At 56.8% G+C, this 23,716-nt stretch overlaps 1 protein-coding gene across 1 annotated transcript in view; it reads right to left on the reverse strand.

The window, feature by feature from the left end:
* SLIT1 (slit guidance ligand 1) overlaps positions 1-23,716 on the reverse strand; it is a 149,626-nt gene that overhangs the window by 26,446 nt on the left and 99,464 nt on the right. The window contains exons 5-22 of the mRNA XM_028511690.2: positions 22,284-22,355; positions 21,157-21,228; positions 20,509-20,580; positions 19,823-19,986; positions 16,722-16,869; positions 16,178-16,249; positions 15,530-15,601; positions 13,243-13,314; positions 12,384-12,527; positions 7,168-7,331; positions 6,449-6,472; positions 6,133-6,277; positions 5,445-5,519; positions 5,149-5,292; positions 4,581-4,724; positions 4,091-4,257; positions 3,049-3,181; positions 625-693 (exon numbers count right to left, since the gene is read on the reverse strand). Coding sequence (XP_028367491.1) covers positions 625-693; positions 3,049-3,181; positions 4,091-4,257; positions 4,581-4,724; positions 5,149-5,292; positions 5,445-5,519; positions 6,133-6,277; positions 6,449-6,472; positions 7,168-7,331; positions 12,384-12,527; positions 13,243-13,314; positions 15,530-15,601; positions 16,178-16,249; positions 16,722-16,869; positions 19,823-19,986; positions 20,509-20,580; positions 21,157-21,228; positions 22,284-22,355 — 1,953 coding nt within the window. The remainder of the gene's footprint in view (positions 1-624; positions 694-3,048; positions 3,182-4,090; positions 4,258-4,580; positions 4,725-5,148; positions 5,293-5,444; positions 5,520-6,132; positions 6,278-6,448; positions 6,473-7,167; positions 7,332-12,383; positions 12,528-13,242; positions 13,315-15,529; positions 15,602-16,177; positions 16,250-16,721; positions 16,870-19,822; positions 19,987-20,508; positions 20,581-21,156; positions 21,229-22,283; positions 22,356-23,716) is intronic.

The following is a 23,716-nucleotide window of genomic DNA, read 5'->3' on the forward strand; positions in this document are numbered from 1 at the left end:
TTTCCCATCACCCCCTACTTCTGCCCTGGCCCCTACCTTTGCCAGGCTGACCTGCATTAACAATAATTATCAGCCTTCCCTGGCTGGTGTGTCTCAGTGGGTTGAGTGCCAGCCTGTGAATCAAAAGGCCACCAGTTCGATTCTCAGTCAGGGCACATGCCTGGGTTGCAGGCCAGGTCCCCAGTCAGGGGCATGCAAGAGGCAACCAATTGATGTATCTCTCACCCATTGATGTTTCTGTTCCTCCCTGTCTCCCTCCCTTATTCTCTCTCTAAAAATAAATAAATAAAATCTTTTTTAAAAATCCCACAATAATTATCAACCCAGAGGGAGGCTTGGGGAGATGCTGTGGGCAGAAGCAGACAGGATCTAACCCAAGGGAGCCTGGAACAATGCAACTTCTAAGCATGGCCACTAGGTGGCAAAGCAGTTCTATGCACAGAAGGAAGGGGGGAAAATTAAACAAACAAACAAACACAAAAGAAACAACAACAACGAAAGGAATCAGCCGCAAGAGTGGTCTGCAGGGAATCCCAGGGAAGCTGGAGCCACGGCAGTCAGAGGCCAATGGCCCTCCTGTGCTCTGAGGTGGGCCTGGGATCCTCAGGCCGCCTGGGTACTCACACAAGCTGCAGGTACTTGTAGGTGGACAGCTGCCCCGGAACCAGTGTGAACTGGTTCCCATCCAAGTAGCTGCAGGAGAAAACACAACACTTAGTGCCCGGTCCCCACCTCTGGGACTCACAGAGTAGTCAGCTGGCTCCTGTTTGGGGAGAATCTTTCCCTGCAGCAGGGACCTAATCACTCATTTCCTCTCCTGCCTATAGACCACGCAAGGGCCCAGAACTGCTGATTGGAGGAGAAAACACACAAATTTCTTAGGCTGAGTAGGTGCCACCCTGGAAAAGGCCACTGAGACACAAAGCTGCCCTTGGTTCCCCTCCCCCTCCCATCTCAACCTCCCAGCCCCGCCCTGTCTATGGGCCCTTCCCTCTCACTCTGCAATCTTCCTGGCCAAATAGGTCTGGTCTGCACAGTAGTAGCTCTCAGGTCCACCTGCCGGCTTCCCTACCCCTCACCAGCTACTGGGCCCCCCTCTGCCTGCCGGCAAGTTGTGTGAGACCAGTCTCGGGGGCGGGGAGCCCTGCACCCAAACACGCCCCACTCTGAACTCAGTGTTCCCACACCCAGTCGGGCTCCCCCGACCCCATCAGCACCACACTCCATGTCACCACACTCCCTGTCCCCAACCACGGGCTCCCAGACCCCGAGGGTGATTCTCCAGCTCCCCCTGCAGCCAGCCCCATGACCACTGTCTTCTCCTACCCACAGGTCTCTCATCATTTGCTTTTCTAAAAAAGCTGCTTTTGCAATTGCAGCTAACACTGAATATCATTTTATGTTTGTTTCGGGGGTACAGCATGCTGATTAGACAATTACTTACTTTACAAAGTGATCCCCCTGATAATTCCAGCACCCACCTGGCACCACACACAGTTACTACAATATTGTTGGCTGTTCACCATTTGCTTCTGTTCTGTTCTCACCTCACCCTGGGTGCACACTGAGTGTCACCCATGCCTGGCTCCTGCACAGCCGCCTTCTGCCCTCCCAACCTCGGTCACTCCCAACTTCTGGAGCCCACTCTTTACACAGCCACCCACGTCATAGCCCTTAAAGCCAAGCCCATCAAAATCTATCCCCAAACTTTCCCAGGTTCCCCACATCTGCAGGGCAGAGCTTGGGATTCAAGAGGCTGTGAACCTGCCCCCTCCCCCCACCTCCACCTGCCATCCTTGCTAAGCAGTGGCCCAAGCCCCAGCAGCTGAAGCCCCAGCTGGGCTCCCTGCACAGCACCCTCACCCGCTGCCACCCTCAGGGTGGTGCCCCCGCACCCTAGCAAAATCAGAGCTGTCCTCGCCCTGACCCATCCCTCTGCTGTCATACAAAGTGACTTCCCACCCATCTTGCTGGACCATCTCGGACGCCTTTCAATACACCCGAGGGGCCCCTCTTTAAAGCTGAGGAAACTGAGACTTAGAAGAGTCAGGTGGTTTTCCCAGCATCCTCCACCAAAGAAGGCAGGCTGTCACACCTGTCCCACTGCAGTCAGGGTCACTGTGAGGCACCAAGGGGGAAACAGGGACTCCAGCACTGCAGTATAAAAGGGGACAGGTGACGGGGTGGGCGGGTCACCGGACAAGGACTGCAGGGGCGGTGTGCAGGTGAAGAAAGAGCCGGCCTTGCCAGCAATGAAATAAAATGAAAACGTCATCGCTGCCCATGGGGTAAAGCAGAGCTCGGCTACAGAGGCTAGGGGGCCAATCCCAGGAGATGGGCAGGGTTGGGGACCGACCAAAGCCTTTGCTTCAGAAGGGCCTGTTGAAGAAGCCCAGTTGTCTGTCCCTGTGCCTGTCATTTACGTCCACACCCCACATGAGTTCAAAACCAAAGGCACATGGACAAAGTGTTTACAACACAGCACCCGGGGTTAACAGCAGGCAGGCAGGCCATTGCCACGCTCGGCTAGTTGGGGGACAAAGGAAAGAACTTTCCTGGAAGGCCATCGGGCAAAAGGGGGCCAGAGCCCTAACAAGGCGCCACTGCTTGACTCGCAGTGTCAGTGAAGCAGCGCCCACCTCAGCGCTGCTAGTGGTGGTAGACAACTCAAATACCCAACAAAGGGCAATGTGTTACATGGCTCACAGAAGACTCATGTGATGCGATATTATGCGGTATAAAAACAACTTCTGTGAGAGTTTCCATTGCAGAGCAGAATGCTCATGAAATGATGTGAAGAAAAAAAAAAAAAAAAAAGGCAATGTTATTGCCTATTGTAAAGGCTGAGCTTAATTTAAAGGGACAAAGCACTGGCCAGGGGTGGCTCACACCATCAGGCGGCTGCAGAGGGGGATCAAAGCAAAGCTCAGCACCTTCTTAGAACCCACGTCTCCTGAAAAGCCTGAACTCTATCTAACTCTAAGCCACTAGTGAGCTAATGTCCGCTCGGTCCCCTTCTTCCCTGACACCAGGCCTTGGGCTACTCACAGCTCTGTGACATTCTTGGGGAGGCCCTTGGGCAGGGCCTGCAGGTGTTTGTTGCTGCATCGGACCACCGTGTCCAGGCAGGCACATTCCTGGGGGCACTGGGGGCGCGGCAGGCAGCCCCCCTCCTCCTGGCCTGGGGAGGGAGGCACGAAGCGGTGTCAGGGAGGGGACAGGCCTTCTCGGGGACTCCTGTAGCCAGAAGCCCCTCTTCGACCGCCCCCCTCAGGCTCCGGGAAGTGTCTTCTTGGCTGCACCCCTCACCCACCAGGGACAAAGCCCCTGGGGCCTGTTTTGAGGTTAAAATAGGTCTTGGGTTGATGTCGTCAACCAAGACCCAAGGTGGCCCTGAGCGCAGCCGGGAAGGAGGGTGGCCGCCGCACCTGTGCCGGAGCACCTATTACGTGCCGAATACCACACAAACAGTCTCCTTAACAGTGCAGCGAGGGTGCCACTCCCGCCCCCAGGACGAGGACAGAGATGTGCCTCTTCTCTGTCCACTGAAGGAGCCGGGTGTCTAGAGCAGGGCCTGGCGCACAGCAGCTCTCACAGAAGACCAGCCGAATGCATGAGCTTCTATTTCACTGAGATCTGGAGAGGTCCAGTGACTGACTCAGGTCAGGAGACTGGTCAGAAGCCACGTGGGATCCGTCCCCCTTGCCTATCTGGGACAGCGTGACCCCATCAGTCTGTCGCACCAAGGGCCAGCCAGGAGGCAGGTCTCTGGGTTAAACGTACTTACAGAAAGAAAATCCACTAAAAGGTGAACTGCAATTTTCTCTGAGTGACGATCATTAGTCATGTCTTTTCTTAACCCATATTTTCCCACTTTTTGAACTATAAGCACATTACTGCTCTTAGATGACACAAGACCACCGCCAGGCAGGGGCAGGTGCAGGACTAAGAGCTGGCGTCCTTGCCCCTCCCCTGTCCCCACCCATCTCTCCTCTGCAGGGCAGGTGCAGGGTGCCCGCCATGCACCCCCCAGGCCCCCTGACCTGGCCCAGTGCGCCCTCCCTGCTGCCACCCAGGGCACACACGTCACCTTCCTCACACCGGAAGTCAGGGAAGGCCACGTCCTGCAGGGGGATCTGCCGCAAGAAGTCTGGGTTCTGGCACCGCGGGTTCCCTGTCACAATCTTCCTCTTCCGCAGCCAGTCACCCAGCCAGGCCAGCTGGCAGTTGCAGTTGAAAGGATTGGCCAGAAGGTTTCTGGAAGACGAGCTTTGTGTGACTGCGAAGACACCCTGCCAGTCTCCGTGGTCCCATCCAAGCCCTCCCTGCCCCCCCCCAACATGCTGCCGACACTGCCCCCTACACTGGCCCGACCACCAACCACCCATTGCCAGCAGGCAGCGCTCCAACGTGATGGACCCGTGTTTCTGCAAACCACAGAAACCCAAACATTCCCTGAGTTTGTCCCTTAAAGGAACCAGCAGGTTCCAGCTCTTGGGATGCGGGTGGGCAGGGTTCCCGGGGTGGGGGGCAGGGGTTGACACTGAGCCCTGGGCCCGCCTGCCGCGGGCTGCGCTTACAGGGTAGAGAGGGCCTGCAGGGTGTCGAAGGCTCCCGGGGAGATGGTGGTGATCTGGTTGTCATACAGCGAGAGGAGGCGGACGTTGCGCAAGCCCGTGAAGCTGTCGTTGTGGATGCAGCTGATACGATTGTTCCTCAGCATCCTGGGGGGCGGAGGGGAGGGGAAGCCCACACTGTGCCCTGTGGCCATCACCTGAGAGGCGCTCTCGCCGCCAGCAGCCAGCTCACAGACTTTCCTCGGGAGGCTCGAGCCGCTCACAGCCCGGAATCCTTCCGCCGCGCTCCCCTGCAGAGCCTCCCTGCGTCTGAGCCACCCTCCTCGGCCTCCTGCCGGCAGGACCCCACACCCCAGAGAACCAGAAAGCAGGCATGTCCCCCCCTCATCCCGAGTTACCAACATCGGATTACGTGACCCACTGCAGTCAGAGTCCTCAGCTGTCCTCTCCCCCTGAAAGCTGGGGCCAGGGAGGGGGATCTCTTCCTTTCCCTTTAATGTGGGCACCCACACTCTGGCTTTTGTTTACCGAAGTCCCACCACCCAGCCTGCTCCCCGGCCCACACACTCACAGGGTCCTCAAGCCATCCAGGCCTCGGAACATGCCACTCCGGATGGACTCCAGCTGGTTGGCGGTCAGGTGCAGCTCGCTCACAGAGGCAGCGCCCTCGAAGGCCCCGTCTTCGATTTCTGACACCTTGTTGTTGCTCAGATTGCTGGGAGAGGAGGCGGCGGGGAGATGAGGAAGCTCAGGACTCTGCCTTCCTGTCCCTTGCCCTGGTGGGAGCTCCGCCCCCCACACCTAGTCTCCCTTCTCCATCCCGGGCCTGTGTCCCGACCACAACCTTCCCGCCAATGGGCAACTCACATTTTCTTCAGATGCGTGAGTTTTTTAAACATGCCAGTGGCCTCCAGGATGGAAATCTCGTTGTTGTTTAACCGTCTGCAAGAGGCAATCAAGGGAACTCACACATCCGTAAATGACAGACATTGAAGTGTCTTCCAAACTGGGAATATCTGGGTTTCAAACCCAAAGGGGCTCCCGGCAGAATCTGTCTGGCGAGGCCGACTGGCCCTGTTTCCGAGGCGGTCTAGTTGAGCGCTGGAGCCGGGAGGAGGGACAGCCAGGAATGGGCGTATCTTTAATATTAAAAATGCTATGGAAATTTACATACACAAATGATGTGTGTGGGGGGACCATGCGTGACTGCGCATGGCCCCCCTTAAAAGATAGCTTAAGCCCCAACTTGAGCAAATGAAATCATGTCCCCTCCCAAATGGCAAAAGCATGATTGAGGAAAGGCATCTCCATTTCAGATTGGTGACCTGCCCTGGATGCCAGATATTGCTTCAGGAGTCAGCAGGGCTGTGAGTCAAAAGCAAAGGGGCCACAGGGGGCAGCTTCCTGCAGAGCCAGCAGCTGCATGCTGGTGTCCTCAAAGGTCCCCAAACAGAGCCAGAGCAGAGGAAAACTGAGAGCAGCCCAGGGTGGCAGGTGTGGGGTAGGGCGGGGGGGAGGGGTTAGGGAAGGAGCATGGAGGGGCTGGGGGCCTCACAGGTCGGCCGTGGACTGGGGGATGCGCTCAGGGATCTTGGTGAGCTTCAGGCTGGAGCATTCCACCACGCTGGCCTCGCAGCGGCACTTGTGGGGACAGACCACATCGCTGTTGCATTCACTGTTCAGCTGGTAATCCTCTGTGCCTGTGGGGCAAAGGCAGAGGCTGGGGCTGAGGGGCCCGGGGCAGGTTCCAAGCAGGCTTGCCCAGCCCCGGCCCTCCTGGGCACCCTCAGCCTGACGCCCCAGTCCCCTAACCACCCACTGCCACCGCCCCCCCCAGACTGCCCTTGGTTCCCCCCCCCACCCCCTCCTACCTGGAATGAAGTACTGCTCCTTGGCTGCAAAGAGAAGCAGACGTACAGCATGATGCTGGTGGGATCGTCCAGGACTTGCAGGAACAGCCCAGCCTACAGCCCCACTGCCCAGCGGAAAGCACCCCAGGAACAAGGCTGGGGTCCCAGATCGGGGCCCCAGGGCCCATGTGCCCAGCCCCTGTGTGGAGAAGGCCTTCTAGGGAACACAGATGTTCCCGGCCCAGGCCAAGGCTGGGGACAGCACCACATCCAATCAGACCTCTCAGGGACTGTCACAGCCTCAAGGACTCTCACGTGTGCTGACACCAGATGCAGGAGGCGTAGGGAGTCATTGGGCCTCCCCCAGGATCCGGGCTCAGAAGCTGGCCCGCACTGTCCCCAGCCAGAGGCTGCTCCTGCTGCCTGAGCCTGGGGGAGGCCACTCTCTTACTGAGGGGGTCCCAGCCCCCACCCCAAGTGTGTTAAGAGGGCTGAAAGCAGCAGCATGAAAGAGAACTGGCCTGGGCATGGAGGACCTGGGTCCTTGTCTGGTCCTCCCTGGGGACCCTCAGCAAGCCCTTCCTTTCCCCAGGCCTCAGTAAGGAAGGATGGGCCTAGACCCCACTCAGATCCAAGTCTGCAATTTGGGGCCAGCACCCCCGGACACCCTCGCTGGAGCCATCCAGGGGACATCACAGTCCTTGAGCAGGCTGAAGACAGACCCGTGCGTAGGCAGCTACCTGAGCACCGGAACTTCTTGCTCTTGATCTGCCCAATGCGCTTGTTGGCGAGGCGCCCGGGGCTGGCGCAGCGGGCTCCGCTCGTCTCGATGGGGTTGGTGCGCAGAAAGTCCGCCAGCCACTTGAGGTTACAGTCACAGATGAAAGGGTTCTGGGCCAGGTGCCTGTCCAAAAGGGGCGGACCAGGGCTGTATCTGTGCTGACCTCCACCTGGGTGAGGGCTCATTGCTGAATGAAGTTCCCACCTTGGAGCCCAGGTTGGCCCTGGGGAGACTCCACCACCTGCCCACCACCCGGGGGCGCCCGCCATCTTTGCAGAGGTCGCCACAGCACCAGAGTGAGGAGGGGCCTCTGCAGGCTCTGGAGCTGCCAGCTGTCCCCGCCACAGTCCCCCCTTCAAGTCTCCTTGTTTCCCCTCCCTCTGCCCTGGGACATTTTGGAAATGTGAATGGAAGCAGGAAGGACCTGGAGGCTGGCCAGGTGAATGTCCAGGTGAGTCCACAGGTGAGGTGACAGAACAGGCACTAGAACCCAGGCTGCTTCCTTTTGGCCATTTTACAGGCTACCTCTTGACACAGAAAGGAAACTCAGAAAGCATCACTGAACAGATACGTATGGGGGGAGCGCTCCTCTTCTCTCCCTGGGTCACCTGGTCACCGGCAGGGTAATGTGGGGAGGGGCAGCTGAGAGGTGATGCTGACTGAGGGAGCCTGGGTCCCTGTGGGCTGCCTTTGCCGTTTGTGCTGACCAGCCAGCAGGCTCAGAGCAGTCACATCTGAGTCACCCCAGCATCCAGCTGGACCCCCGTGTCTGGGCTACTGCAGCACTGGGTGTGCCCTGCTTTCCAAACTGAGATGGCCAGGGCAGAGGATTCTAGCACCTGTCCTGACTGCTGTCTCTGAGAGCCAATGCGTCTACATGAAAATGCAGGGAGACGGGGCAGGGGCCAGCTCAGAGGACTCACCATGCCATGGCCAGGTTTCCTCTATTGTTACTATTAATTCAGGCTGCTTATTGGCATCAGTCTGGCCCCATGGGGTTGGGGGGGGGGGGGCTGCAGGGCTCTCCAAGCATAGGCTCTACCCTGCACAGGGCTTGCACCAGCTCAGCTCAGACCCTGGCCTCTCTCTCTTTGGGCTCTGCCCTATGGCCTCTGATCAGAGCCGTCCCTGCCCAGCTGTCCCTGCCTCTCCCCTTTGCAGAGTCCCCCACTTTCCTGCCTGAGTTCTGGCTCCTTCTAGCTCCACCAAGTGGGCCAGGCTCCTCCCACCCCTTCTGCATCCAGTTCGACACTAATGTCCCAATTAAAACTGTCAGTCTGCACAAAGAAGACATGTTTGCTGACTCCTCGTGGCAGTTTGTAGCTTATTTAAAACGTACTGGGATTCAGGGACTGTCCCGGGATCTTCCGGGCCGCCCACCCACATCTCTCTGGGCCTTCCTGCCAGGCCTCTGCCTGAACTGATTGCAGCCCTTCACCTCAACCTAGATAGAAAATAATTTTAAAAACCTACTCCGTTATGTTGCTTAGGCATGTTCAAGGGGTACAAAGAAGAATATATCCTTTTTAAGAGCAGGCAATTTGTGTTAAAACCAACTATAAAGCTTGAACTACCCACAGAGACAGGTGACCTCTGTACACACTTAAGTATTTGACACAATTTGAATTTTAAACAAAATTCCAACCAAAATCCAAAATTTGGAAAGGGTGTGAAGCTGAGGAGGGAAAGTGCTCAGGAGGAAGAGGAAATGTCCATTCAGGAAAATATGGCCACAGTAAAGGCACACCGGGAAATGCAGGGCGTGTGTGGGCTTGCTGCCACCTCCGGGAACATTTGACAGTGGAAGGTGGACCGGAACACTGATTCTAGTGTTTTTCTTGAAACACACATTAAGAAGTTACAACTAAAAATCTTTGGGACCAGCTGCCCAATCTCATTCATCCCATTAAACCCACAGTGAGATACCACTTCACAGCCACTAGGATGGCTGTGATCAAAAAGACAGAAAGTGTGTTAGCAAAGATGCAGAGAAATCGAAGCCTCGTAATGCACACAGTCAGGAATGTCACCTGGTGCAGCCATGTGGGCATACAGCGGCAGCCTCTATACATGTTAAACACCAATTTCCCACGTGACCTAGGAATTCCAGGAGAAATGAAAACGTGTCCACACAAAGATCTGTACATGAATATTCAGAGCAGCATTATCCATAACGGATATTCAAATGTCCATCAGCCAGAGCGGAATAACCAAGTGTGGCTTATCCACACCATGGAAAATTATTCGGCAACAAAAGGAAACAGAGGAACGATCCACACCGCAGTAGGGATGAACCTGAGCACCATCACACAAAGCAAAAGAAGTCAGTCACAAAAAATGATACATCGCATGATACCATTTTGGTGAAATCTCATAAAAAGGCAACTTTACAGAGAGAGGAATTAGATTAACGGTCACCTGGGTGGGGGCTGGAAACAGGACGGTTCTCCATGGGCGCAAGCGCTCGGGGGTGATGAACTGTTCTAGAACTGGAGTCATGATGACAGCTGAGCCACTGCAAGGGCAGTGAAATCACCGAACTGTGCACTTAAAACAGGGGATTGCCTGGCATGCAAGTTATACCTTATTAAAGCTGTTAAAAGATTTTTTCTTTAATCTCTCGGAGCAAGTAAAATCGCAGCAGAATCGACACAGCGATGCGAGGCGCCCAGCCGCAGACCTCGGCGCCGCGGGCGAATCGCGCGAGATCTGGTGCGCGCGAGTCTGCTCAGGCCTGACGCGGACCCGGCCCGGTGCTGAGCCGCCCAGGGTGAGCCAGGAACCTCTGACGGTGCCTTGGGTCTGTTTTCTTTTATTCCTGTTTCAAACTGTGCTCCAGTTGGGAATAGACAATTGTTCATGAGAGTTCAGTTCTGTTTTACAGCCCCAAATAATGAGGTCTACCCTCTCAACTGAGGGGGAAGGTAACTGCTTTCCTAGTGGTGCTGGGGAGATGCCTGGGGCCAGGTCCCCGCTTTCGTTGGGATGTCGCACAACATCCTCGTGTGACCTTAGGTAAGTCATGCAACCTGCCCCTGCCACCTTGTACGTAAACTCAGGGATGATAGCCCCTCCTCCCACAGGCCATTTCCAGTATTAAGTAAGATGGTGCACATAGGGAACAGTGGTCCGGCACTTAGCAACGGCTCAGTAAACAGCAATGATTACCGTTATTGGCGTTACTACTATTCGTGACTATATGTTATATATTATGTGATGTGTACGGTATGTGGTATATGTAATATAGCTCACCTATGGGACACCCTCTTGTTGTTAACATTCTGGCCCCAGCTCTGCGCCCCCTTTTGCCCTGGCGTCAGTGGCCAAGATCTCAGGCACGGTGTCTGGAGGGCGGAGGTGCTCTCTGAGAGCCAGCCAGGTAAACAGACACGGAGAGAGGCCACCTTTAGTGGCACCTCCATTTGATTCAGTCACTCCCCTCCCACCTTGAGAGGGAGACAGCTCCTCACGTGCCTGTCGCTGCCATTGCCCACCCCGAGCTTTCCTGTGTGTGGGTCCCTGGCCTTGCAACCTCCTTAGTGTGTTTCTCTCGAACATTCTGCCAGCTGCGTAAAGTAATCCACCTTGCCCATGTCCACCTGTAGCCTCCAATTTCATGTACTTGGCGAGATTTCCCCATAGTGCCCCACCTTCCTCTCTCTGCCTATAGGGGGATTAGTTAGCAGGAATGGGCTGCAGGCGGGTTCAGGGGCTTTAATGAGTTTGTCTTCATGGCCGACACCCCTGCGGACATGCAGGGTCCCCAGGGAGCAGGAGCTGCACCTGTCCCGGCACCCCGGGCAGATAGTGTCTGAGGGAAAAGACTGCCCAGCAGATGGACAGTGTGGGGGGATGACAATGACAGCGATGGCTACGACAACATTAATAATAAATGCCCACTAAGCACACGTCACCAGACCCACAGGCCAACACATCGAGTCAAACCACAGGGCCCAGAATTAAAGATGTAGAATGAAGAACACCAAGTAAGTGCCTAAGTTTAGCCAAGCAGTAAGTGACAAGAAATCTTCCTGTGCAGAAGCACTCCAGCTAAAACATAAGGACTCTTATTAAAAGCATAACCACACCCACATGATCAAGTGAAGAAAGTCAGACTTCAGATATCACCATTTCACGATCCCTAATGAATGAAAGGGCCCAGGCATGAAGATCAATGGCTGTGTTAATCACAGAAAGGGAGACAGCCAGACATTGTGTGTTGCCTAATGGAAGTATGAGATCCTACCGATGACATCATCTTGCGAAAAAAAGAAAGGGAAAAATTGGAACCTGACCAAGCTCCAGGAGTGATTTCTACCTGCTGGATGTAGACAGGACAGGGGGTGTGGGGAACTGTGCTGGGGGGGTAGGGGGGTGCAGTCAGGGAAGTCCATGCTCGGGGAAGCCCCTCGGAGCCCATGGTGCAGGGTGCTCAACAAGGAAGAAGGAGGTGAACAGGTCACTTAAAGATAACCTGGAAACAGTCGGGGCAGCAGGGAAGAGGGGTGTGTGCAGGGGAAAGGAGACCGGCCCTGAGTTAAGTTGGGCGATGAGGACTGGGAGGGCCACTGTCCTGCTTTTACAGTGTTTGCAGCGTTCTGTGACAGAAAATTAAACCCCTAGAGCTGTTGTGCTCTAATTATTAACTTATAATCATCATTGCCATTACTAGATTTCATCTGATTTAAGGCACTATCAATTGTAAGAAGTACTATTATTTTATGCATTATCAGAAAAGAATAGCATGCTGTTAATTAAGTGATATGCCACCAATGATAAAATGCATCCCAATTTCAGAAGTGTTAATGTGAAAACAAAATGTGTCTTAAAATCAATGGATATTATTATTATTATTATTATTGGTAGCCAGCATTTAAGAAGCATTTTGAGCAAATATCCCCTTTAATCTCATAAAAATTCTATGAAGAAAATGGTATCCTCATTTTATGAATGAGTAAGCTGAGGCCCAGAGAAGCAAATTAACTTGCCTAGGGTCACACAGCCAAGATGGAGCACAGCTGGGATTTGAACCCAGGATTGTCTAACCCAGAGCCTGTGCTCTTTCCTCCATAGAAACCATTCCCAGTGAGCAAAAGGCACAGGATAAGACAGCTGCCTGTGCCAGGAGGCTGTTACCTCCCCCTCGGTCCACCTGCTGGGGTGGAGGGCACTCACAGGGTCTGGATGGCCCTCAGGGAGGTGAAGGTGCCCTTGGCGAGACTCTGGATCTTGTTGTCGTACAGGGAGAGAAGGGAGAGGTTCTGCAGGTCCTGGAAGGCGTCGGGCCGGATACAGTTGATCTTGTTGGCATTCAAGAGCCTGTGGGCAGAGCCAGGGCCAGGTGGTGAGAGGAGAGGCACAGCACCAGACTCACCAACTGGTCCTAGGCACCTTCCTAGGTGCCAAGCAGGCACAGGGGACCTGGTCCCCTGGTGTCCACTTCATGCAGAGGAGCTGAGGACTCCTCTGCCTGCCTTCTCCACGCATGAGACCACTGAGCCACCTACTCTTCTCTCAGGGAACTGCTAGAGGTGCCCCGTGGCATTCTCAGAAATCAGATGGCACAGTAGCAAAGCCACCTTCCAAAGGCCTTTGGGAGGCTCCCTTCCTTCCTAGAGTTCAGCTGGGTTCTCCAGGCAGCTGAGATAGAGTCTGGGCTCCGTTCCTCTTGGGCCCAGAGGGAGAACCCTTGCCTGAACCCTGGTGGCTCAAGGAGGCTGAGCTGGGCCTGGGTGTCCCCTGCAAGAGACAGCTCTCTCCCAGCCACACCAACCTCCTTGGGAACAGGGGTCTCTCAGTTCAGGCACCCTGTGATCAGCTCTGAGTCACCTCCCTCCCCCTCTGGCCTCTGCAGGGCCCCAAAGCCTCTCACAGACCTACGACACCTGCCATCCTCCAAGTTCCTGGTCACAAGTGAGCCCCACGCCCCAGAGAGGTCGGAAAGGCCAGTGTGGAAAGGCCAGTGTGGAAGGCCCGAGGAGCACTGGCTCCCTCCCCCGGCCCCGCCCAAGCACACCCCTGGGTGGGTCCTTACAGGAGCTGTAGGGTGTACAGGCCTCCGAACACACCCCGGGGGAGGTCTGTGATCTTGTTCCCATAGAGGACCCTGGAGAAAAGGCAGCAGAAAGGAGAGTTAGAGGACAGCCCTCCAGGCTGGGCACCACCACGGAGCCATCCATCATAGCAGCGTAGCAGCGCGGGTCTGTTGTAGCAAGTTGCCAGCAGATGGCAGTACAGTGGTTAAGTTGCCTGTTCTTAGTTCGCACACAAGTACCCTATGGGCTCCAGGTGGCCCCATGCCCGTTCTGGCAGGCACAGCCCTCACTCTCCGCCCCACACATGGACCCACAGAAGTCTGCAAGGGGGACCCTTTGGGGAACCTCGTGGGAAATTAACCTGATCTGGGATCCAAAAGGAGGCTGTTCCAAGAAGAGAAAAATCTCACGGGCAGGAATAGTTAATGTACGAGCTCTGGCATGTCAAGCAAGTCTGCCCAGCACAGAGAAAACAGCAGGCAGAAGGCGTCAGCTGTGTAAGATCCAGGTGGTGGGACATCAGGTGGGCTTTTACACTACCGTATTTTCAGCCCTCTGCACCGAGCATGCATTCCGTGTAGTAAGAGGGAAAAAATCAGAGGTTCCCAAAAGATATGCAGGCAGGAACGAGTCCGTGCAGACAACGAAAGAACCAAGGGGGCTGGGGAGTGGGGTGCGTTTCCTTCCCGGTATCACAAGCAGCCCCCACGACATTCCCCCTCCACCGACACAGTCAGTTTGGGCAGAAACAGCGTGTGCTGTCCCTTCAAACACGGTTCCCCATTGCTGCCAGCGCAGGGCACGGTCCCTGCGGTAGGATCCAGGCTGGCGGTGGGGGAGGAGCCCCCTGTGGCTCGAGTGGGGGAAACAAATGGCACAGAGGCTTGGAGTTCACCCGCCCAGCACCAGGAAGCCCCCAAACCTTGACACAGTCCCCATTTGGAAAGGTCCCCCGAGCTGCTGTATGGAGAAAGGCGAGGAGGGGACAGGCGTGGACGCAGGGAGACAAGGTCAGGGTGGCCCGAAGTGGACAGCGTCCATGAGACCTATTTGCGCGACCTCACACAAGAGCTCCATGTGATGGGGAGATGGATGGCTGTGGCAAGGCCCCCAAGAGCACAAAGCCACTTAGACGGGTTACTGTCACACCCGCTTTAGAAGAAGCCTCGATCACTTCTCCGAGGAAGAGCCCTGCACTCCGCAGGCCACCTCCAGGGTCTGACCTCCTCGGCCCACAGCAGTGACCCATCGCCGGGCACTGCACACCCTAAGCGGTGTCCTTCACAAGGGCCCGAGACCTCGGCCTCGACTCCAAGACAAGACGGTGTATGTAAAAGGTGTGATCTGGCCGCCTCCTGCCCTCACCAACAGGGAGTCCCATGCATTTCACGTCCCGGGACCCTAATCTACGGGAGGCTGTGTCCAGTGCTGCGGAGGGGCAGGTGGAAACACTATTCCTGGGAGCAACAAAGACCCCTGCCAGTGGGGAGCTCACCTGACGACGGACAGGGTGCCCTGAGTGCGCTCTCTACACAGACAAAGTGCCGTGGGACCTCCGAGAGTGAGGGGCTCGGAAGACACGGGGTGGGGGTCAGGGCTAAGCAAGGGGTCTTGGGAAAAAACAGATGAAGTCACATTTCCAAGATGAATTATTTTGGTGTTGCTACATTTAATTTTTATTTTTGTTAGGTAAATTGTGGATGCTGCATGATGCTTTGTGGGTTGACAGACCCCCCAGTAAACCCTCGAGAAAGGGAAACAGAGGAGAGAAGTGGAGGAAAATGCTGTCTTGGCATCGCCCACCACAGCTCGGGATCAGAGCATGTTTGGGATGGAAGATACAGGTGTGGCACACGTCACACTGGAGCTGGTGGCTGCTGCCATTGTAGGTGCCCTGGGGAAGGTTCAGGAGCACAGAGTGCTGGGCCTCGGTGGGGAGGCAGGGCCAGCATGAAAGCTGGGCCGGGTCAGATGGCTGCTGCAGAGAATGCTGGGAAAAGCCCCACCATGGTGGAGAGAGCATCCCAGTTGCCTGGGCAACAGCTCTGCCTAGATTTTCCATGCACTCAGTCCTTGATTCGCTTTCCCCTCCCCTGCAGAGGGTCCACCGGTGAAGAAGGGGATGCTGGACACACAGCAACCCTGGACTTTGCAGCCAAAGAGAAACCGGGGTGGGTGGGGGCTGTGCTCTCCCTCCAGCACCCCCCCCCAGAGGGGCCTTGGGCCGTGCTGGCCTCTTTGGGAGACCCCCCAACCCCCTGCAGGAGCCTTGGTGCTGCTACTCACAGCGAGTTCAGGGAGCGGAGGCCCTGGAAGGCATCAGGAGCGATCTCTGCGATCTGGTTGTTGCTCAGGTCTCTGCAGTGAGCCGAAGAGAGGGTGGCTGAATCCCTCAGTGGCCACCAAGCCCTGTCTGGTCCCCTCTACCTCCCAGATGCCATGGGAGGGCAGGGGCCCCTTTGACATTAGAAAGGGGAGGGGCCCACTCTCCCATCCATCAGAAAACCCATGGCCCCTATCGCTCTGCAAGGTTTGAGGGTCATGCACGGTGCAGGCATGGGGAGCACTCCAGGCATGGTCTGTTTTTGACAAGGCTCTCCCCCACCTCCCCGCTGTCTCCTACATCCCCTGTAATGTCCACAGTGGCTCCCATTGGTGTCTAAGCTGACGTGGGAGGATGACAGTCAATTCTGGTCATATGCCAAACTGGGCTCCACACTTAGGCCCCAGGACAACCCTGCAGGAGGGTCACACCACAGTCATCCTCACATCGCAGATGAGCCACCTAAGGGGCAAGAATGTCAGGCAGCACCTTGCCCAGGGCCTCTCGGCCACCAGAGCAGAGTCAGGACCTGACCGGGGCCACGGCATGCCAGGCCCGGGGCCTTGCTCCTGCCCCAGGCCGACTCTCAGGAAGTAGCAGGAAGCACTCACATCCTCCGCAGTTTTCTGTAGGGAGAGAAGGCTCCCGGGGGGATGGACTTGATTCCATTGAGCTCCAGGCGGCTGCGGAGAGAGAACACATGAAGTGTCGGGTCAGATCAGCCCAGTGCTGGCTGTTTCCTGCTGGGCTCTAACCAGGCCCTTTGTCCCCCTGCCCTGCTCCCATCCACTGTCTGGAGTCGGTGGGCTGGCACAGGCAGAGGAAGGGGGCTGCTGTGATGTGAGCTCCATTGTCCCAGGCTGCCATGGCTAAAGGAGCCCACAAATGATCTAATACTAAGAAACCAATTCTAGCTGCTTCACCCAATTGGGCTGGACAGATGGACCACAGAGGAACACCCCCACTCCCAGCCCTCCAGAGTTGCCCAGCCTTGGCCAGAGAGCTCAGCCAACCAAAGCAGACTGACTTCCCCATTTGTGCTGAAGGGCCTCAGGGCAAGCCCCAGGGTGGTGCTGCTCCAGCTCTTTCCTGGACCACCAGGGCCCCGCCCGGCCCCAGGGCCATGTCCCCATGCCTGTCCTGCCCTGTACTCACATCTCTGTCATGGTCTCGGGCAGGTTGGCGGGGATGGCAGTGAGGCCTTTGCCACGACAGTCCACAATGCCATTGCTGCAGGTGCACATGGCCGGGCAGGAGCCGGAGGAGAGGGTGCAGGAGGGCGCGTGCCCTGCCTCGCCCTGGCCTGTGGGAACAGTGGGCTGTGACCCCGGGTGTCCCGTGTCAGCGCCTCCCTCCAGAGATACACGCTGGCGAGTAGCAACAAGGCGCACAGTGTTTCTCTGGGTGAGGGTGGTCCAGAGACCACCGAGAACTCCGATGTAACTCTGTAGGCACCGGGCATCTAGAGGCACTTGTTAGATATTTGCTGAACTTGAATCTGAACCTAACCGTGCTGCACAAAACTGTGGTTCAGGTGCTTGGAAGGAAACCCTAACCTAAATTCTGAAGCTCCAGGTTCTCGTCCAAACCATGTAGCACTTTTAGGTCTAAGTCTCCTCGTCTGTCACCAAAGGATGGTAACGACTGCGTTTGCTCAGCACATACACTGTCCCACATGCTGCAGTGAGTGCTGTCCCTGCGGTTTCTCCTTTAATCCTGCCATTCCACCAAAGAGGAGAATGACAGTATTGTGGCCATTTTACAGGTGAGAAAACAGAGTCCTTGACATTAATTAATTTGTGGAAAATCACACAGCTGATAGGTGCTAAAACCAGGATGAAGCGCAGTGTCTGATAAATTACTTCAACTAAGGCATAAGTTACATAGGGTGTACTCTCTTATGTGCATAGCTGGCTGACTTCTACTTATGGGTGCCCCCACAGAACTGTCCCCCAAACACAGAACATTGCCATCACCCAGGCAGGCTCATCCACCCCTTCTTCAGTGTCACCACTGTTCTGAGATCCAGCACCAAAGATTTGTTCTGTGTGTTCGTGGGCTTCCCATAAACAAAATCAGACAGCAGCGTCTCTCCTATCTGGCTTCATGGCTCAATGTAAAATCTGTGAGATTCGCCCACATCGTGTGTATCATCAGTAGTTCATTCTTTTGTAACACCACCCAGCACTCAGCTGCACAGACCACCATCGTTAGCTAACCCCTCACGTGTCGGTGGGCATCAGGGTTGTCTCCCGCTCTGGGAGCTGCCTGGGATGCTCCTGAACACGTGTGTTCACAGAGCACGTGCACACACCTAGCGGGGGTGCTGCAGGGTCACGGGTAGACACATGTTGGGCTTTCGTGGGTTCTGCTAAACAGCTGTGGGAAGTGGCTGAGCCAACTTACACTCCCACCAGAGTTTTTTTAATCCTCACTTGAGGATATGTTTATTTATTTTAGAGAGAAGAAAAGGGAGAGAGAGAGAGGAACATCTATGTGAAGGAGAAACATCTGTTGGTTGCCTCTCACATACACCGAGACCGGGGATTGAACCTGCAGCCTAGGTATGTGCTGACTGGGGAGCAAACCCTCAGCTTCTTGGTGTACAGGATGATGCCCCAATCAGCTAAACCATCCAGCCAGGCCCACCAGAGTTTTAACCTCTATTTTTTTCCTCGGCTCCCCCGAACGGTGGTTGCCAAGATCAAAGCGACAAGGTTAGGAGGACTTCTGACACGCTGTGGAAATGCTCTTCTCAGGAGTGGGGCTGTCGGGGTGAGCAAACTCTGCAGGCGGGGCTGGGGTGGGGGTGCCTGATCATAGAAACCAAGGCATTCTAAGTGCAAAGAAAAAGGTTTCATTTCAAAGAAGCGTCCAAGTGAACTATCCATTCCTCTCCCTGAACCTGCGGCCGCTGCAAGGACTCAGAGCAGCAGCACCAGCCCTGGCTCTCCTCACACTTGAGCGCACGCCTGTGTGCTCACACAAGCACACACACTCGTTCACACTCTTACTCTCTCCACATACACGCTCATGCGGTCACACACACAGACACGTGTGCACACACACAGAGCAGCCCTGAGCACAGCAGGCTTCAGAGCAGCCTCGGGTGCTGCCCCCATGGTGTGTGGTGCAAGGCGAGCCTCACTCTTGGAGGAGGGGGTGCCGAGCCCAGTGCATGCTCTGCCCTCAGAGGTCAACGCAGCCGGCAGGCTCAGAGGCCGCAGGGCTGGGAGACATGGGCAGCCCCCAGCCCTCTGCTGTGAACCCGAGAACCCTTCCCTCGCTCAGCAAACATTTCTTGAGCATCTCTCTGCTAAGCATGGGCAAAGCGCTGGGAACATGGCCAGAAGCCATGACACGCTTATTCCACGTGCTCGAGGAGGTTACAGTCGGTGAGGGACCACCCCAGGGTCAGAGAAGGCTCCCGAGCTCTGCAGGGTGAGGGGGAGTCAGCGGGCAAGGAGGCAGGAAGGCTGTGCCAACGGGGGAGCCGCCTGCTCCAGGAAGGGGCAGTGGCAGCCCAGCCAGGATGCAGTGAGTGAAGAGGCCTCAGAGTGGCAGGGGAGGCTGAGCCCACCCTGCCCCGGCCTTGCAGAGCTTGAGGGCAGTTTGGACTCTCCCAGGAGCACCAGGCGGACAGTGAGCACGAGGTAGCAGTGACCTGCTCAGACTCGGGGACCCTGTTAGGTCTTTCTGGTTGCAGTACGGAGATCAAAGGGGCCAACGAGGAGTGGGGTGGGCAGGCAGGAGGCTCGCACAGGACCCCAGGCAGAAGGGGGGCATAGACTACGGAGCCCACCTCATCTCAAGCTGAGGCTAGATGGGCCAATTCAAAGGTTTCCCAGGGTAGCAGGGGTGAGGCAGTCACAGGAGGGAAGAGGTGGTAACAGGAGGAGGGAAAGTGGGTAGGACAGAAGGGGACAATGAGGGAAGGAAGACATGGGGGACAGGAAGAGAGGATGGGCTGGGGCAGGGGGGAAAAGGAGCGAAGGCTGGAGGTGGTAAGTGGAGACAAAGGCGATGGGCGAGAACAGGGCGTGACAGGTGGACAGGAGGGGGAGATGGGTGGGCACAGGAGATGACAGAAGGACAGGGCGTGAGGGGTGAAGAAGGGAGGCAATGCATAAGGAGAGGAGGTTGTGTGAGCCGGATGTTAATGTGTGGTGGGGACAGGAAGTAATGGGGGGGCAAGAGGAAGGGGCAGAGGCAGGCAGGTGATGGGCAGTCCAGAGTCCCAGCGGGCGGGCACCCACCTGCGCAGCTGAACTCGCTCTTCTGGACCTCGGCCACGTTGAGGCCGCGCAGGCTGGTGGGGCCTGAGCACTGGGTGAAGAGCCCGATGGTTGGCCGCTGCCTCAGCCACTGCGAGAGCCAGGCCAGGTGGCAGTCGCAGAGCAGGTGGTTGGAGTGCAGGCGGCTGCAGGGGGACAGGGCCGCTCACAACCCCAGCCCCAGAGCAGGACCCCCTCCACCTAGGAGGGGCCAAGCCCCAGGCTGCACTCAACCCACACGTAGTCTACGCTTGGTCAGCCCGCAAGCCCGCGGCTCCCACCCGGGGACTGTCCGCAGTGGCCACAGGGAACCCCCCTCCCCCACGGCTGCCCATTCCCTCCCAGCATGCTCGGTGCACCCCCTCAGCTGGATGCTGCCCAGCTCGTGCAGACTCCCCACCGCCCCAAATCACATAACTCATTTTCAAACACAAAAAGAAATCATTTGTTTTCCAAGGAAAAATCAAATATGAATGACATTCAACATCCTTTCCTTTTAGGTTAACTCCACTGACCCCAGCTCCTATTGGCCCACCCTGGCTGGCCACTGGGGGCGCAGAGAAGGAGCCCCCTCCCCCGCCCCACCTGTGGAGGCCTCCGGCCCCTGTCCCCACTGCCCAGCACCGGCCATGCTCGCAGCTGTCCCCCTGCCACCCGGGCAGACTCACAAGGTGCGTAGCTTGGGCATGTGGTTGAAGCTGGACACGGGGATGGTGGTGATGTTGTTGTTGTTCAGCGTCCTGACGGGAAACCAGAGTCGGTCAGCCCCCGTCCAGCAGGCAGGAGCCTCCGTGGAGGGAGAGCCGGCCTTCCCTCCGACAGACAGGCAGCCTCTCCCGCTGTGTTCCCTGGTCCGCCTTCGAGCTGGACCAGCACTGGGCTGGCCCGGGGGGCTACGCCAAAGGGCATGGGACTCAGAGCCACCCTCAGGGGAAGCCCCGAGCTGAGGCAGGGATTAAGCGGCAGCTGCACCAGGGACTCAGGGTCTGGCAGGACCCAGGAGAGGAGCAAAGAGGCGAGGCCACGTGCAGGCTCAGGCTGGCTTACAGAAGGGATGGGGTTTAGACAGCCCTGTGTCAGAAACTCCTGGCAGACACGGCCATCGCACTGGGGGTCCACATAAGCGGGATGAACCTGGGCCCCACCACTGCAGGCACGGAGCCTTCGTGAGCTCGAGTCTAGGAGGGCCTGCAACCCGCCTCCAGGCTCCTGCCTCCTGTGCTGCTCTGGGGGGCCCCAGCCCCAGCTGCCTGGGCCCCGCACCTGGGTCAGCCGGGCTCTCCGAGCCTCTGCTTCCCTTCCCGGGTTTTACTCACAGCACCTCCAGCCCCCGAAGGGCCCGGAAAGCCCCTTCCTCGATGCAGCTGATCTGGTTCTTGTCCAGCTGTCTGTGAAGCAAAGGAAGGGTGCAGAGAGGGGGCACGCCGCTGAGAGCAGGAACGTCCAGATGTTTTAATCCAGCACCACATTCACCTTTTTAAAGAGTCCTGGCCCTCCTCATTCGTTCAGCACAAACGTGCCAATCCAAGCAGTGAATGATGAGAGTTTAAATAATTCCTCACTTTAGTTAGAGCAATACATGTAAATAAAAACTGTACTGTATTCCTCCACATAACCTTGCATATGTCCTGGGGAAGAGGCACCCTGCCCCATTTTGGAAGCCACCTAGAGGGTGGCTCCTGACAGCTGAAAAGTGAGTCTGGCACAGAAGCGAGGGCAGCCAGAGCTGGTGGACGGGTTTCCACCCAAGTGCCAAGTGAGACAGATGAGCTGCGGCGACCTGGAGCGCCGCTCTGTGAATACTCTGCAGTTGGCTCTGGGCTCCTCGGGAAGGAACGCTGTGGTCAGTTACCAGCGGCTGCTACAGGCATGGGGGCGGGGTCAGGGAGTGACAGGCAGGCCCGGCATTTGCCAGTCCCTGCTGCAGTCAGACTCGGGGAGGTGGCAAGCCTGGACCAGAATAAATTTGAATAAGAATAAGCCATTCCATTTAAATTGCATTTGACAAAGCGCCATGCCACATCTCATTTAAACCTCGGGGCAAGCTGGTGAAGTGAATGTGACATCCTCATTTTACAGAACAATATACTGAGGCTCAGTGAAGTTAACTGATTTGTGGCAGCTTATACAATTAGTGTCTAAAAGGTTCAAGCCCCACTCTCCCATTCCACCAAAGGGAGAGGGCAGGAGACTTTCCATCCAAATGGACAAAAAACGCCACCTTAGGAGCTCACACTTAAGACATTCCCTTCAACCAGGTCCTCAAAGGCTGCCTGTTTCCTCCCACTCCAGATTGTTCCAGAAGACCATGCTGGCACCAGCCACATCAGAGCCCAGCAGTTCCTTGGCTGCCTGGACCTCAGGGCCCAGCGACACCCACAAGGACACCGCCAGGGGTGGCCCTGCAGCCCCCAGCCCCTCCCCACCCCAGGCTGGTACTCACAAGTTTTTGAGGTCTGTAGCTCCACGAAAAGCCTTCCTGGGGATAGCCTGGATGGCGTTCTCACTCAGGTCCCTGTGTGGATTGAGCCAAAGGGAGAAATACACTGGTGAGCAGAGATTTCTCCAGAAGGCCCTGATGAGCCAGGGAGGTCAGGGGTCTGGACAGAGGGACCAGCCTCAGCTGCATCCCAGGACTGTGCTGGTGCCTGGCCCACAAAGGCCCTGCGTAAGTATTCACTGAATGAATGAATGAGTGAATGAATGAATGAGCTGGAGCTTGGTGCCCAGCCAGCCACTTCCTGTCCTCTGGGCTGGAGGGTCGCAACTGGAGGGAGAAGCTTTGGGGAGGGGTAGCCAGCTGTGCCAGACCCCACCCCTGCCCCCTAGACCCACAGAGGTCAGCTCAGCCTCAGGGACACAAAGGAGACAGCAAACAGAGAAGGGCACCTCGGGGCCCACGGCCACCCTGGGACCTGTGGGGAGTGCACGGAAGCCCACTGTCTCAAGGAAAGCACCTTTGGCCCCCAGGCTACCCAGCCAGTAGGTGGCCACACAGGTCCGAACCTCCAGGCTGGGCCTGACCCGACCCCTCACTCTCAGGATCCTCTTCACTGCGAGGGGCCTCTTCACTACAGACGTTTACAGGTGTCCCTTCCCTCCCACAGCAGCGGGGCCGGCTGCCGTGGGCTCTCAGCATGGCCCCCAGGGCCCCACTGCCCAGCACTTCACATGTGAGTGCGTCTGACCCTCACAGGTGCACACAGTAAAGGCTATCACCACCCTATTTCGCAAGGGGGAAAGGGAGGCTCAGAGAAGTTAAGCAGCTTCTTCAAGAGAACACAGCTGGTGGGTGGTGGCTTCGGAATTTGAACCCAGGCCGTCAGGTCACAGAGCAGCCCTGGGAGTGGGAAGCATTACCTCACCCACTCTGCAGAGGAGGGGACTTAAGCATTTCACTCAAGGTTGACTAGGATGGGGACCCCGGCAGTCTGCCAGAGAGCCGACACCAGACACCTCCGACGGCCAGGGCCCACTGTCCCAGCATGGGACCCACGTCAGGCAGCCCGCAGGCCCCAGCCCCTTCTCCTGGGCCAGGCCATCTCTTCCTGTCACCCATTCACCCCGTGGGTCTCAGGCTTCACCTGAGAACACGGCCCCCCAGGCCCCCAGCATTGTCCCCTGAGCTGCGGGGGCTTCCATCATTCTGTCTGGGTTTTTCTGCCAAGATGAGGAAACAGAAGCGCTGCAGCAGAGTGCACAGGACCCTGAGCTCCGAAAGGCCGGTTCGAGTCCCAGCTCCCACCTCCTGCCTATGCGTCTATAGGCCAGCCCAGTGTCTCTGTGCACTTGGCACCAGGGCCCAACAGCCCACACTGGCTCTGTTGTCCCCTTGGTCTGTGGGCCTGTTCTTGCCTCTTCTTCAGTGGGATGCTG

The sequence above is a fragment of the Phyllostomus discolor genome, chromosome 5 (genome assembly GCF_004126475.2).
Source record: "Phyllostomus discolor isolate MPI-MPIP mPhyDis1 chromosome 5, mPhyDis1.pri.v3, whole genome shotgun sequence".
NCBI classification, from domain to species: Eukaryota; Metazoa; Chordata; class Mammalia; order Chiroptera; family Phyllostomidae; genus Phyllostomus; species Phyllostomus discolor.